Here is a 14,266-nt window from a genome sequence, read left to right on the forward strand (position 1 = left end):
GAAAGGAAAATTAAATATTTTCTACTAATGACAGATCAAAACATTTTTTTTCAAATCAGCTCCTTTCTTTTGACAGTAATCAGATTACTCAGCAACTGCCCGAATTCACTGTCGTCTTCATCCTCTTCTAAATTCTCACTAACTGCCTGACCGCGTTCTGGCCATTGCCTGGTTGTACTTCTCCGATTACTGCACGTAAGTATTTTTCAGCTGCCTCCAATGTTTCATTCACACTTTTGTCATCTAGCTCCTTCAGACCTTCACTATCAGTGTCCTCTCCTTCTTCCATGCAAGATTCGTCATCACTTTCACTGTATACGTTATCCTGTGTGAGATGTTTCGTTATTTTCCTTTAAACTATCTACCAGATTGTCTGTACTGCAGTGTTTACTTCGTTCTTTCCTATAAAAAAACTCTTCCAAACCACCGTCAAACATGAATATTCTAACCTCAAAAATCCCATTAGCCTCAGTTGTACCATTCCTATCATTATTTTGAACTTCCGATACTCTTTGTTATAGTATAAAAAGGGCATAGCTAGCAAAATCAAATTACTGTTACCAGTTCTGCAAATCTAGCCACTTCACAGACGGTATCAGTAATCTGAGATTCTATTTCGTTTCCCACTCGTAACTCCACCTCTTGTCTATTCTGAAAATTATCGTCACGGACTGGAGAACGCGATGTATACACTGGTCCTTGCCCTCTGTCAATTGGTCTGATTGCTGTAGCATGACGCCAGATCTTTGCACGTGTTCCATTATTGTTTCAGAAAACATCCATTCTTTAAACTTACATTTTGGTGGTTTTACACATTTCCATGGGGCCTAAAATTTGGTTACTCCTCGTCCTATAATTACTTTTCAACTATCTCCAAGTAAATAATAAATTTATTTACATTATCACTAGCAGCAGCAATTATTTTGTTGCGCCAATTAATGGTCAGCTTTCTATCCAAACCCACGACAATCTGGTCAGGCTCGATTTTATTTGTTAAATATGACAAACTACTAACCCACTTCAGGGAAAACTTCTTTACACTTTCTTCTCTAGGATTAAACTTCTCACCGGTCCAGAAACTATTTTTCATTCCCATTTCTTTCTGTTTGCCCCAATATTCTTTAAAAATGCTTTGTTAAACTGTCACAACGTATAATATTTCTCAGTAGCAGTCACACCCCATGTTCTAGGTTCTCCTAAGAATTTTGACGTAATAAAATCTATCTCTGTTCATTGGCTTTTGACATTTTCTGAGGACTGCCTACATTTCTTCTCAACTTGGCAAAGACTTTCGTCAACTTAGCGTCAAACAAATACAGATCTTGGTCTCACATTTTCTTTAGATCAGCAGCGTGGTTTTTTAGTTTCGTATTAATTTCAGATTTAAATTTCTTAAGCTCACCAGCCAATTATTAATACTACTAGGCTTCTGCTCAATTTTCTTATCATGATTAACAGTCTGCTCATCACTTTTCTTGTTTAGGTTACCAGTGTGCTGCTTTACCTTACTAACATTTCGTTTATTTAATTACAATCTTTTTCTTAGTGCCGTCAATGCAGCAAACATTTCCGGCATTCTTTCTATCCTGCTTCCTTCAGACTTATTCCCTATTTTCCATTGTCGATAGGCGCCAGATCAAATTTGGCATCTGCTTCCACACTTTCCTATTCCTTTACATTAAATGGAATAACACTAAGCAAATGAGTATAATTAAAATCGTTCACCTGATTGCTGTCAAAATTTGAACTATGTCCCATAGTTCCATCTGTTGAAGCATTTTGTTCCAGTTTTATCCCTATAATTGGAGATAACTGAGGTACATCATTATTTACTAAACCACCTGCTTGTCTTTGTTCAGGAGTGCTTGTTTCACTGGTAATCGTACTGGACTGAACCTCAGCCCCTTATCTCACAATTACAGAACTGTCACTCTCTTCCATCCTTTTAAGTCTTTTAAATACAAGCACTCAACAGACAAAATAAATCTCCTGCTGTCTGCTGCCGGCCGCGGTGGTCTAGCGGTTGTAGGCGCTCAGTCCGGAACTGCGCGACTGCTACGGTCGCAGGTTCGAATCCTGCCTCGGGCATGGATGTGTGTGATGTCCTTAGGTTAGTTAGGTTTAAGTAGTTCTAAGTTCTAGGGGACTGATGACCACAGATGTTGAGTCCCATAGTGCTCAGAGCCATTTGAACCATTTTTTGCTGTCTGCTGTGGTCGCTGCGTGCCTTCTCTGTAGGTCTGGACTCGTCCTTCAGTTATACCAGTTTCAGAGCCCCTGTCCGTTCTGTACGATGCCAGCGCTGATCTGCTGTGCCGGCTGTTAACTGCATCTGTCGCTAACTTGTTCAATTCTGCGCTACGCCCCCCGTCGTCTGGATGATGTTTGACATCCCTTTCCTGTCGTAAAGTCCCAGTCCTCTTGGCATCCCTGTTCGTTTTCACTTTCTCGTGCGCTGTCCCATGCTATCTTTCGTTCACTGTGTTACACTGTCGTCTATCAGAATTATTCTCAATCCCGGTTTCTACCTACCACAGCTTCTTACTTCGTGTGGCTATTTCACCATGTGAGACGGCGCGGTTAATTGTTCTGGTTATCGACAAATGTTCTCCTTGTGGTGATTTCTTCATCTGCCGTCCAGTCCCCACGTCTGCTGTGTTGGAAAACGAATAATGTTTCTCTCCTGGAGAAGCTGTAGTAGAACCACAAACACGATACGTATCTACATATTGCACTAAAAATTTTAGTTTCATAACTCCTGAGCCAGTCAGTGAAAGTACTGTTTTTGAAAAAAATATACTCACTCTTTTGCTACAAAATAACCTCCAAGTCCTTGCTAATCAGAAGTTACAGTTTCGTCAGTCACTTCCCTTCACAGTCACTTTTATTTTAACCAGCTTATGGTATCTAACCGAACCTGTTACCGGAAAGGTTACAAAACGAATTGTCTATGACAGAATGATCGCTCAAATACAAAACAACTGGATCCTTCTGAACATTCAGTTCTTGGTCCCGACTTGCACAATACGCCACATGTATTTTTGTTAATTCAAAATTCACAGTTCACAGAGAACAACCGGAATTTCGCGTGTTCGACATCATCACTCTCCCGCAATCTCTTTGCAGCCTACCGTGTTCAAATTTAATTGTTAATTAAATAGGATAAAGGCTGCCCTCTGGTCGCACTTGGACTCCACAAAGAGATTCTTCTAGGAAACCAAATATGCGTAAACGTTCTCTCTTCTCATTGGCTGAGATACTGGTAGCTAATGATATGTCAGTGTAAACCCGTTCTCTGCCGCGCCTTATTCATTGGACCAGCTATTTATGAAAATGGCAAATTTTAAAAAGTCCACAAATATCAAAATAACTCCATCTTTAAGCACACTACTGGCCATTAAAATTGCTACACCAAGAAGAAATGCAGATGATAAACGGGTATTCGTTGGACAAATATATTATACTAGAACTGACATGGGATTATATTTTCTCGGAATTTGGGTGCATAGATCCTGAGAAATCACTACCCAGAAAAACCACCTCTGGCCGTAATAACGGCCTTGGTACGCCTGGGCATTGAGTCAAACAGAGCTTGGATGGCGTGTACAGGTACAGCTGCCCATGCAGCTTCAACGCGATACCACAGTTCATCAAGAGTAGTGGCGGGCGTATTGTGACGAGCCATTTGCTCGGTCACCATTGACAAGACGTCTTCAATTGGTGAGAAATCTGGAGAATGTGCTGTCCAGGGCAAACAGTCGAACATTTTCTGTATCCAGAAAGGCCCGTACAGGACCTGCAACATGCGGTGGTGCATTATCCTGCTGAAATGTAGGGTTTTGCAGGGATCGAATGAAGGTTGGTTGGTTGGGTTGTTTGGGGGAAGAGACCAAACTGCGAGGTCATCGGTTTCATTGGATCAGGGAAGGATGGGAAAGGGACTCGGCCGTGCCCTTTCAAAGGAATCATCCCGGCATTTGCCTAGAGCGATTTAGGGAAATCACGGAAAACCTAAATCAGGATGGCCGAACGCGGGATTGAACCGTCGTCCTCCCGAATGCGATCGAATGAAGGGTAGAACCACGGGTCATAACACATCTGAAATGGAACGTCCACTGTTCAAAGTGCCGTCAATGGGAACAAGAGGTGACAGAGACGTGGAACCAGTGGCACCCCATACCATCACGCCGGGTGATACGCCAGTTTGGCGATGACGAATACACGCTTCCAATGTGCGTTCACCACGATGTCGCCAAACTCGGATGCGACCATCATGATGCTATAAACAGAACCTGGATTCTTCCGAAAAAATGACGTTTTGCCATTCGTGCATCCAGGTTCGTCGTTGAGTACCCATCGCAGGCGCTCCTGCCTGTGATTTAGCGTCAAGGGTAACCGCAACCATGGTCTCCGAGCTGATAGTCCATGCTGCTGCAAACGTCGTCGAACTGTTCGTGCAGATGGTTGTTGTCTTGCAAACGTCCCCATCTGTTGACTCAGGGATCGAGACGTGGCTGCACGATCCGTTACAGCCATGCGGATAAGATGCGTGTCATCTCGACTGCTAGTGATACGAGGCCGTTGGGATCCAGCACGGCGTTCCGTATTACCCTCCTGAACCCAACGATTCCATATTCTGCTAACAGTCATTGGATCTCGACCAACGCGAGCAGCAATGTCGCGATACGATAAACCGCAATCGCGATGGGCTACAATCCGACCTTTATCGAAGTCGGAAACGTGATGGTACGCATTTCTCCTCTTTACACGAGGCATCACAAGAACGTTTCACCAGGCAACGCCGGTCAACTGCTGTTTTTCTATGAGAAATCTGTTGGAAACTTTCCGCACGTCAGCACGTTGTAGGTGTCGCCACTGGCACCAACCTCGTGTGAATGCTCTGAAAAGCTAATCATTTGCATATCACAGCATCTTTTTCCTGTCGGTTAAATTTCGCGTCTGTAGCACGTCATCTTCGTGGTATAGCAATTTTAATGGCCAGGAGTGTAAATGTGTTACTATAACACAGCGAGGTGCCAAAGGGCGGGGGATAGTGATAACATATACAGACGGGGGTAGTATCGTGTACACAAACTGTCATTTGTATTCAGATGATTCATGTGAAAAGGTTTCCGACGTCATTATGGCCGCACGACGGGAATTAAGACTTTGAACGTGGAATGGTAGATTCAGCTAGAAGTATGGGACATTCCGTTTCGGAAATCGTCTGCGAATTCGACATTCCGAGATCCACAGTGACAAGAGTGTGCCGAGAATAACAAATTTCAGTCATTACCCCTCACTACGGACAACGCAGCAGCCAGGGGCCTTCACCTAACGACCGAGAGCAGCGCCGCTTACACAGAGTTGTCAATGCGAACTTACAAGTACCACTGCGTTAGACAACTACAAAAATCAACGTGGGAAGTACGACGAACTTATCCGTTAGCACATTGCGGCAAAGTTTGGCGTTAATGGGCTGTGGCAGCACACAATTGACGTGAGTGCCTTTGCTGATAGCACGACACCGCCTGCAGCGCCTCTCCTAGCCTCGTAACCGTATGTTGGACACCAGTGTTCCGACTTAATTTATTTGTTAATGCAGTAAGAGTGCGCGCAGTTTTGGAGCTAACTTTAACTACTTCATTGTTCACTTCTAAGAAAATTCACCAATTTGCAAATCGTTTTTCCTGTCTCATTTTTTATTCTCTTTCAAACACATCTTACCTTGTTGCTGTAGGAACTTATTTTTTCAGTCAAAATTTGTAACTTAGATGCTCTGAGAACTTTGCTTAGGATTGAAGTTTGTAATGTGATTGACCCTGTCATCACCTGTGTCCGTTGATGATACGCAGATTTCTGTTGTTTTTCCGTGGTACTCGATGTCCATTTCTCATCGAGGATTTGGAATAGTCAAATTACTTAAACAAGTTAATTTGCTACGACAACTATTTTCTAAATAACCTATGACTGTGTCACTGAATACATTAAATTTTTCTTAGACAGTTTATACTCGAATAATATTACAAATATGCTTGAACTGAAACTGTTCTGTTATAGATTCATCAAAGAAACTACAAGATGTGCTGGACGAGTGTAGCGGCACTGGACCCCTGTCGCGCTACTGCCTCGAAGATGTAAGTACCTTTTCGCGCAATTTTTATATTCTTTCATCTAGTTTATTTGTTTACTTTCTGTGTCCGTTCAAACACGTTTCACGTTCAACCACGACCGAAATGACCTTGTTGTCCTTTTCGTCGTCTTCATCATCGTTATCTTGTCCGAAGTCTGATCTGATGCAGCTCTCCACAGTAGTCTATCTTGTATAAGCTTCTTCATCTCTGCATAACTACTGAAACCTACATCCGTTTGAACCTGGATATCGTATTCAAGCCTTGGACTCCCTTTAAAATTTTACCCTCCACGTCACCTTTGGTTACCAAATTATTCCTCGATGTCCCACGATGTTCTACTAGCTGATATCTGCTGGTAGTCCTCTGCCACAAATTTCTATTTTCCCATTTCGATTTAGTACCTCTTCATTATTTCAGCATTATTCTCTACCGCAACCTTTCAAAAGCTTCTGTTCTCTTCTTCTTCTTCTTCGATCTGTTTATCGAACACGTTTCAGTTCCGTATAAGGCTACACTCTGTAAAAATACCTTCAGAAAATATTCCTAAGAATATTTCATATTCGACGTTAATAAATTTCTCTTTCCCGAAACCCTTTTCTTGTTATTGATGTTTTGCGTTTTTTACCTTCTCTACTTTGTCCGTCGTCAGTCATACAGCTGCCCAAATAGCAAAAGTCATCGACTGCTTTTAGTGTCTGCTTTCCTAATCTAATTCTGTTAGCACAACCTGATTTAATTCGACTGCATTCCCTTATCCTTGTTTTTCTTTTGCTGGTTTCTATCTTATATAATCCCTTTTCAAGACGGTATTGACTTCACTCATCTTCCAAGCCCCTTTCCATTCCAGAGAGAATCAGATCATCGGCAAACCCCAAAGGTAGTCTGATATTTTTATTGCAGTCTGTTATTGCATTTACACAATAACGATTGCCGGTTCCGTTCAAATATCGAACAACTGCAGATCTGATAAAACAAATAAAATACATGTTAAATCTTACATAACTGATATGAAACGAACGTATAATACTTTTTTAAATTTCATCTCCCTGATTTTTAATCCACGTAACAAAATTTTTCTTCGTTTCGCTTACTGTTTCGTTAATATACAGCTTTAATTAAATCGGGGAGAGGCTGCAGACCTACCCTACTCAACGACAGCTTCCCTTTCATATCCTTCGACGCTTGTAAGTGGAGTCTGGCTACTTTACACGTTGTAGATAATTTTGCGCTCCCCGTTTTTTATCACTACTACCTTCAGAATTTCTATGAATGTATTCCTGTCAACATTGTCAAAAACTTTTTCTAAATCTGCAAATGCTATAAATGTACATTAGCCTTTCCTCGGTCTATCCTCAGAGATTAGCTGTTGGGCCAATATTGCCTCTCGTGTTTCTACATTTCTCCGGAACCGAAACCAGTATTCCCCGAAGTATGTTTCTACCAGCTTTTCCTTTCTTAAGTAAATGACTCGTCTCAATATTTTGCAGCTATGTACCGTTAAACTGGTGGTTCCACAATATTCAGACCAATCAGTACCTACCAGCATTGTGATAGGAATTATTACATTCTTCTAGAAGTCTGAGATTGTTTCCACTGTTTCATGTATCTTGCACACATGGTGTAGTAGTTTTTTCATGAATGGCTCTCCCAAGCATTTCAATAATTCTAAGGGAATGTCGTCTATTCCAGGGGACTTGTCTTCCAGAATTGTTAAATTATTCTCCCATATCTCCCAGCTCATCGTCTACTTAATCTATCCATTCTATAATATTGTGATCAATTATTTCTCCTACTATATTCCTTCTGTATATTCCTTCCATATTTCAGCCTACACTTCATTGTTCAGTACGGACTTGCCGCTTGAGCTCTTGCTGTGGATCAGCTGCATGTGATTAGCATCGTAATACAGGTAGAGCGCGTTCTAAGTTTGTACTGTATCCGCGGGTAGCCAGATATCGGTGCCCATTTCGAAGCTCCTGAAGAATTGGAGTAATGGAGGAACCCGCCAGGTGTGAGAGTCGCTGGCGGAGGGTTAACCCAAACTAACGGCAGGCGAGAGAAACGTGACAGACAGGATCTGGAATAGATAACGGGCCATGATAAGAACAAACAATCTGGACGCTAAGGAGGCTGTGAATGAACGTGGAATTGATTGGGTTCAACCCTTAGCGCTGTTATAAGAACAAGGGTCTAGTGACGCTCTGCCTTCTGCTCAGTTACTTCGGTTTATGGATTGGCTGCTTCTGCTTGTATGTGGCCTGAGGGTCTTCCCCAGTGTACGATGCTTTTGTGATTTCTGTAAGAAGATTATTTATTTTGTTTATAGCTCCAAAACTGTTGAAATAATGTCGGTTTGGGACATAGTCTTATTGGTCTAGAGAACTGATGAGATGGAATGATAAGTTGGATGCTGTTTAATAAGCTGATATGCGGTTTGATGCCCTAACTGTGTTCTTATTTCTTCACTGTCTATGTATTTTGATGCATCCGTAATGAGGCGAAGAGTTTTTTCTGCAGAGTTTCACCTTTTGTTACATTATTATCTGCTGTCATGCTCCAGACTTCCGAGCCGGAGAGGACAACAGACATAATAATGATCCTCCAGAGTTTGATTCTGGTTACAGTTGTGAGACCCCTTCCCTTCAGTAGGGGCTAGAGTTGGAAAAGACGTGCCGAAGGATTGTGGTATGTCACAATTAAATGTTGTTTGAATGTTAACTTTTTGTTAATTTTAAGTCCTAGGTATAAAACGGAGTTTTCCCGGGAGGGTCTCTCTCATTAACCTTGATTTTGATGACTGGTTGGTTCCTCTTTGTAGTAAACAGAACTGCTTGGTACTTGGAAGCGTTAACTTCTGTCTTCCAAATGTTACACCACATAATAATTTTATCTAAATGGCGTATCAACCTAATTGTCACGATTATATAGTAGATGTTACTGCCGCTGTGATACGGTGCAATACCATCAGCACATAGGGCTATTTGTCCCCTGGGCTCATTTTGCAAGTCATTTGTGTAATAAGTTATAGGAGAGGGCCAAGCACAGGCCCTTGTGGCACTAATGCTTCTGTGCTTTTTGTTGTGCTGTCTGCTCCATCTATTGAGGAGCAGAATTTTCTATTTGTCAGAAGGGATCTGAATATCTTCAGCATGTGGAGTGGGCAGTTGTACTGCGGCAGCTTGTAAATCAGGTCACCTTGCCAAACACGGTCGAATGCTTTCTTAATGACTATAGAGATTGTTGCAGTGCTGTTTCCTTAGCGCTTTTCTTGGCAAATATGCTATACCAGGCAACGGATTGCTGTGTGGTGCTACGTCCAGCATGAAATCCAAATTGTTCTGGGGAGAGGATATTGTGTATCATTAGGAACTGTTGCAGGGGTTAGCTATTCTAGGAGTTTGGACACGTGATTTAACAGGGAGATGGGCTTTTAGCTTTATGGATATATATGGTTACGTTTGGGAAATGATATGACTTTTGGAATCTTCCAGGCTGAAGGGAAATTGTTTAACTTCAGGAAGTCGTTGAGCATGGCCGTGATGTGTGATATGGTTGATATGGGAAGGTTCTTTAGAAAGAGTGCCTTGATATGGTCGGGACCAGGGTATTTTTTCCAGCCGATTCGCCTGATGAGAGTACCAACAAGTCTTTCGCTTACCGCCTTGAAAGAGATTTCAGGTCTGATTTGTAGTTTCCGTGCTAGATGTCGCCGTACTCTTCGCTCATTTCGTTCTACCTCCACCTCGTCGACTTCAACGATAGTTTCTTGAAATTGCAGTTCTAGTTTGTTTGATATGGCGTCTGCCTTTTCCTCTATGCCATGCTCACCGACGGCTTTCTGGAGTTGCTGACGGGGATTAGCTATTCTCCAGAAATGGTCAGGTTTGTTTTATGCCTCTTCTAGTCTCCACTGTCACCTGACATTTCTTAGGATCTATAGCCATTCGCGTATCTCTCTAGTAGTCCTGAAAATATTGCTTCTGTTTTGTGGGTTGCGGTATTGCTGTCACAATTTTAACGTCCTTTTCTTGCCAGCAAGCAACAGTGTACGGTCAGGAAGTTAATCGTGGCGCCCTGCCTCATGAGTGATTTTTATGGTAGCTGTCTCACTAAAGGTGGTCACTATTTTCGTGAAGTCTTGACGGTCTGGTCGATGTCTCGCTTATTTGGCAATTTCGATGCGAATCAGATATATGCTTGGCTGCTATCTGAATGTAGCGGCCCTAGGTAGGGTGGAACTTAACCACCGTCCTTCTGGTAAGGGCACCCTGATCGTCCACAAAACTCAGTACGACTAGGTTGTGGTCCCTCATTCATATTTTATCTTTACGTTGCATTGTAGTACATGTATATCTGCAACATGTTTCAGATATTGTCAACTTTAATTAGATTTCTGGATTGATTTTATGCTGTAAATGGTCGGAAAATTGAATGAAAATCGTTGTATCCTCATCTTTCAAGAAGTTATCATCTTCGGCTCACAGTATGTGGCAAAATGACCGCTACAAACGACGCTGTGTTTGGGTAATATGTTATTCCCTGCACGCAGTCTACAGTCTTATGTTTAGATATTATGGACGCGAGTGAAGATATGTTAAAGGAGTTTACATTTCTTAATTGGTTGGGTTGGTTTTGGGGAAGGAGACCAGACAGCGAGGTCATCGGTCTCATCGGATTAGGGAAGGACGGGGAAGGAAGTCGGCCGTGCCCTTTGAAAGGAACCATCACGGCATTTGCCTGGAGCGATTTAGGGAAATCGCGGAAAACCTGCCGGCCAGAGTGGCCGAGCGGTTCTAGGCGCTACAGTCAGGAACCGCGCTACCGCTACGGTCGCAGGTTCGAATCCTGCCTCGGGCATGGATGTGTGTGATGTCCTTAGGTTAGTTAGGTTTAAAGTAGTTCTAAGTTCTAGGGGACTGATGACCTAAGAAGTTAAGTCCCATAGTGCTCACAGCCATTTGAACCATTTGAACGGAAAACCTAAATCAGGATGGCCGGACGCGGGATTGAACCGTCGTCCTCCCGAGTGTGAGTCCAGTGTCTAACCACTGCGTCACCTCGCTCGGTCATTTCTTAGTAGCATTATTCGCGATTCTCTCATTTAAATAGCTAAAGCACACCGGACAAAAGATTAGTCACCTCCGCGAGACATAAAGCTAATATCGCATAACATCGTCTCTAGACTCGATAACGGTCATAGTTCGGCGACGAAGATAATCCAAAAGTTTTTTGGGTACTCCACAACCACTTGGAGTCACTCATTGATAATAAAATCCCCTGGAGCTAGCAAATTGTATGGATGTTGAGTGGTACGTTTCAGTCGTTATTCCAACCAGTTCCAGTCATTTCCTACGGTATTAAGATCGGCGATTTGCAGGGCCGGTCGAGGTAAGATAATGTGCCAGAGTGTTCGTCAAACCAGAGACCCGCCAGGATATCCGAAAGCGCATCTGACAAAAAAATTTAAGTTTGCCGGCACGGTAGCTCAGCGTGTTCGGTCAGAGAAATGGTTGACCATCGTAATAAAAAAACTGAGTGGAAGGATCAACAAACGAACTTGAACGGCTGTCATGTGACGTCCGCAACGACCAAACACAACAATTAAAAAGAAGCGCTAACGCGTTGCTTCCTGGACTCGGGTAGGCGCGCTGGTCCCGGATCGAATCCGCCCGGCGGATTAACGACGACGGCCGGTGTGCCGGCCAGCCTGGATGTCGTTTTTAGGCGGTTTCCCACATCCTACTAGGTGAATGCCGGGCTGGTCCCCAAGTCCCGCCTCAGTTCCACGACTCGCAGACATTTGAAACAAATTCACACTATTTCACGATTTACACTAGACGCAGACAGCTGGGGTCGATTACTCCGTCACGGGGGGTATGGGGTTGCGGCAGGAAGGGCATCCGGCCACCCCTTAACTTAACCGTGCCATATCCGTACTTAACACTGCCGACCCTGCGCACAATGGGGGATAAAGGCAGTAGCAAAAGAAAGAAAAGAAAGTGTTCGTCAAACCGGGAATGTAAGCATGAAACTCTATGAACACATCTATCTTTATTCTGGAACATGGAGACGTCCATAGCATACTCATCATGAGATCGCAGAAGAAAGGGCAACGCTTGATCACCGATAAAAATGGGAATGAATATCCTTGTTAACCTTAACAGTAACTCAGGCATACCGGCCCGACGATTCTGAAAGCCCACCAAAATGCTTGGACGTAGACGACAACCGCTAGGCGGTACTCTTACAATTTGCGAGCGTGCTGGACGCCACGTCAGCGCTATGTGCGCGCCGCGTCCTCTGCGCCAGCCTATCGGGCCTGACGGCAGCGCAGGGGCCGCACGTCGATGCCACCTGCCGCAATAAGCCGACGATATGGCGCTCTATACGACACCAACCAGCTGATTGCTCGTCTCCAGAGGCGGCTGTCGTTCAAACAAGATTGCCCTCAATGCCGCCAAGTTTACTGCACCAGACGGCGCGCTGTCCTCCACCACAACTTCAGTATTGCTGCCGTCCAGGTTTCATGGTCCCCGGATAGCAAATATCTTGGAGTTTGGAAAGATAAAAAACTGCTTTTCCATCAACGTGCGTAGTTCGTCACCCAGAATGGGCTGAAGCTAATAAAAGCATTGCACCTGCTCTCCACCAGCAGGGACCTGATCTTGGGCACCAAGCTCCAACTGGACCGAACGGTTTTCCACCCTTCCCTCACCTATGGTTCCAGCGTGTGGATCATGATTAGTGCCTCCAGGATGCAGACCCTAACGCGCCTGCAGAATAAGGTGATTTGGTGGAACCTGCATGCCCTTCAAATCATAAGATCTGCGACAAAGTGAACACCCTGCACGACATTGTCAATGGCTTGCAACACATTGGAACTATGACTCCCAAGCACTGGCACCGTCACCTTGTTCCCCTTACCACCGTCGAGGACTCAGATTGGCACACCGGCTGAGAATATCCATGGTATGGCCACCAATAATGTGTCAGTTTCGATATGGCCACTCATTATGTGAAATCCGTGGTACGGTCACCACCGTAACTACCTACGTAGTTGTCTCACTTCTTATCGACTAGCTTGAACCCATCATTGGAGGGTGGTATGGGACTTCAGGTCCCACTGACACACGTTGAACGTGCACTACAATGATGTCATTGTGAGATAGGAAGATTTTACTCCTACACCAAGACTATTGTTGTTGTTGTTGTGGTCTTCAGTCCTGAGACTGGTTTGATGCAGCTCTCCATGCTACTCTATCCTGTGCAAGCTTTTTCATCTCCCAGTACCTACTGCAACCTACATCCTTCTGAATCTGCTTAGTGTATTCATCTCTTGGTCTCCCTCTACGATTTTTACCCTCCACGCTGCCCTCCAATACTAAATTGGTGATCCCTTGATGCCTCAGAACATGTCCTACCAACCGATCCCTTCTTCTGGTCAGGTTGTGCCACAAACTTCTCTTCTCCCCAATCCTATTCAATACTTCCTCATTAGTTATGTGATCTACCCATCTAATCTTCAGCATTCTTCTGTAGCACCACATTTCGAAAGCTTCTATTCTCTTCTTGTCCAAACTATTTATCGTCCATGTTTCACTTCCATACATGGCTACACTCCATACGAATACTTTCAGAAATGACTTCCTGACACTTAAATCAATACTGGATGTTAACAAATTTCTCTTCTTCAGAAACGCTTTCCTTGCCATTGCCAGCCTACATTTTATATCCTCTCTACTTCGTCCATCATCAGTTATTTTGCTCCCCAAATAGCAAAACTCCTTTACTACTTTAAGTGTCTCATTTCCTAATCTAATTCCCTCAGCATCACCCGACTTAATTAGACTACATTCCATTATCCTTGTTTTGCTTTTGTTGATGTTCATCTTATATCCTCCTTTCAAGACACTGTCCATTCCATTCAACTGCTCTTCCAAGTCCTTTGCTGTCTCTGACAGAATTACAATGTCATCGGCGAACCTCAAAGTTTTTACTTCTTCTCCATGAATTTTAATACCTACTCCGAAGTTTTCTTTTGTTTCCTTTACTGCTTGCTCAATATACAGATTGAACAACATCGGGGAGAGGCTACAACCCTGTCTTACTCCCTTCCCAACCACTGCTTCCCT

At 43.6% G+C, this 14,266-nt stretch overlaps 1 protein-coding gene across 1 annotated transcript in view; it reads left to right on the plus strand.

Moving 5' to 3' along the window:
• The window catches only part of LOC124555977 (diacylglycerol kinase beta-like), a 302,061-nt gene that overhangs the window by 193,824 nt on the left and 93,971 nt on the right, over positions 1-14,266 (plus strand). The window contains exon 3 of the mRNA XM_047130022.1: positions 6,061-6,137. Within this exon, the coding sequence (XP_046985978.1) occupies positions 6,061-6,137 (77 nt within the window). The remainder of the gene's footprint in view (positions 1-6,060; positions 6,138-14,266) is intronic.

Source organism: Schistocerca americana, chromosome X, assembly GCF_021461395.2.
Source record: "Schistocerca americana isolate TAMUIC-IGC-003095 chromosome X, iqSchAmer2.1, whole genome shotgun sequence".
Classification (NCBI taxonomy): domain Eukaryota; kingdom Metazoa; phylum Arthropoda; class Insecta; order Orthoptera; family Acrididae; genus Schistocerca; species Schistocerca americana.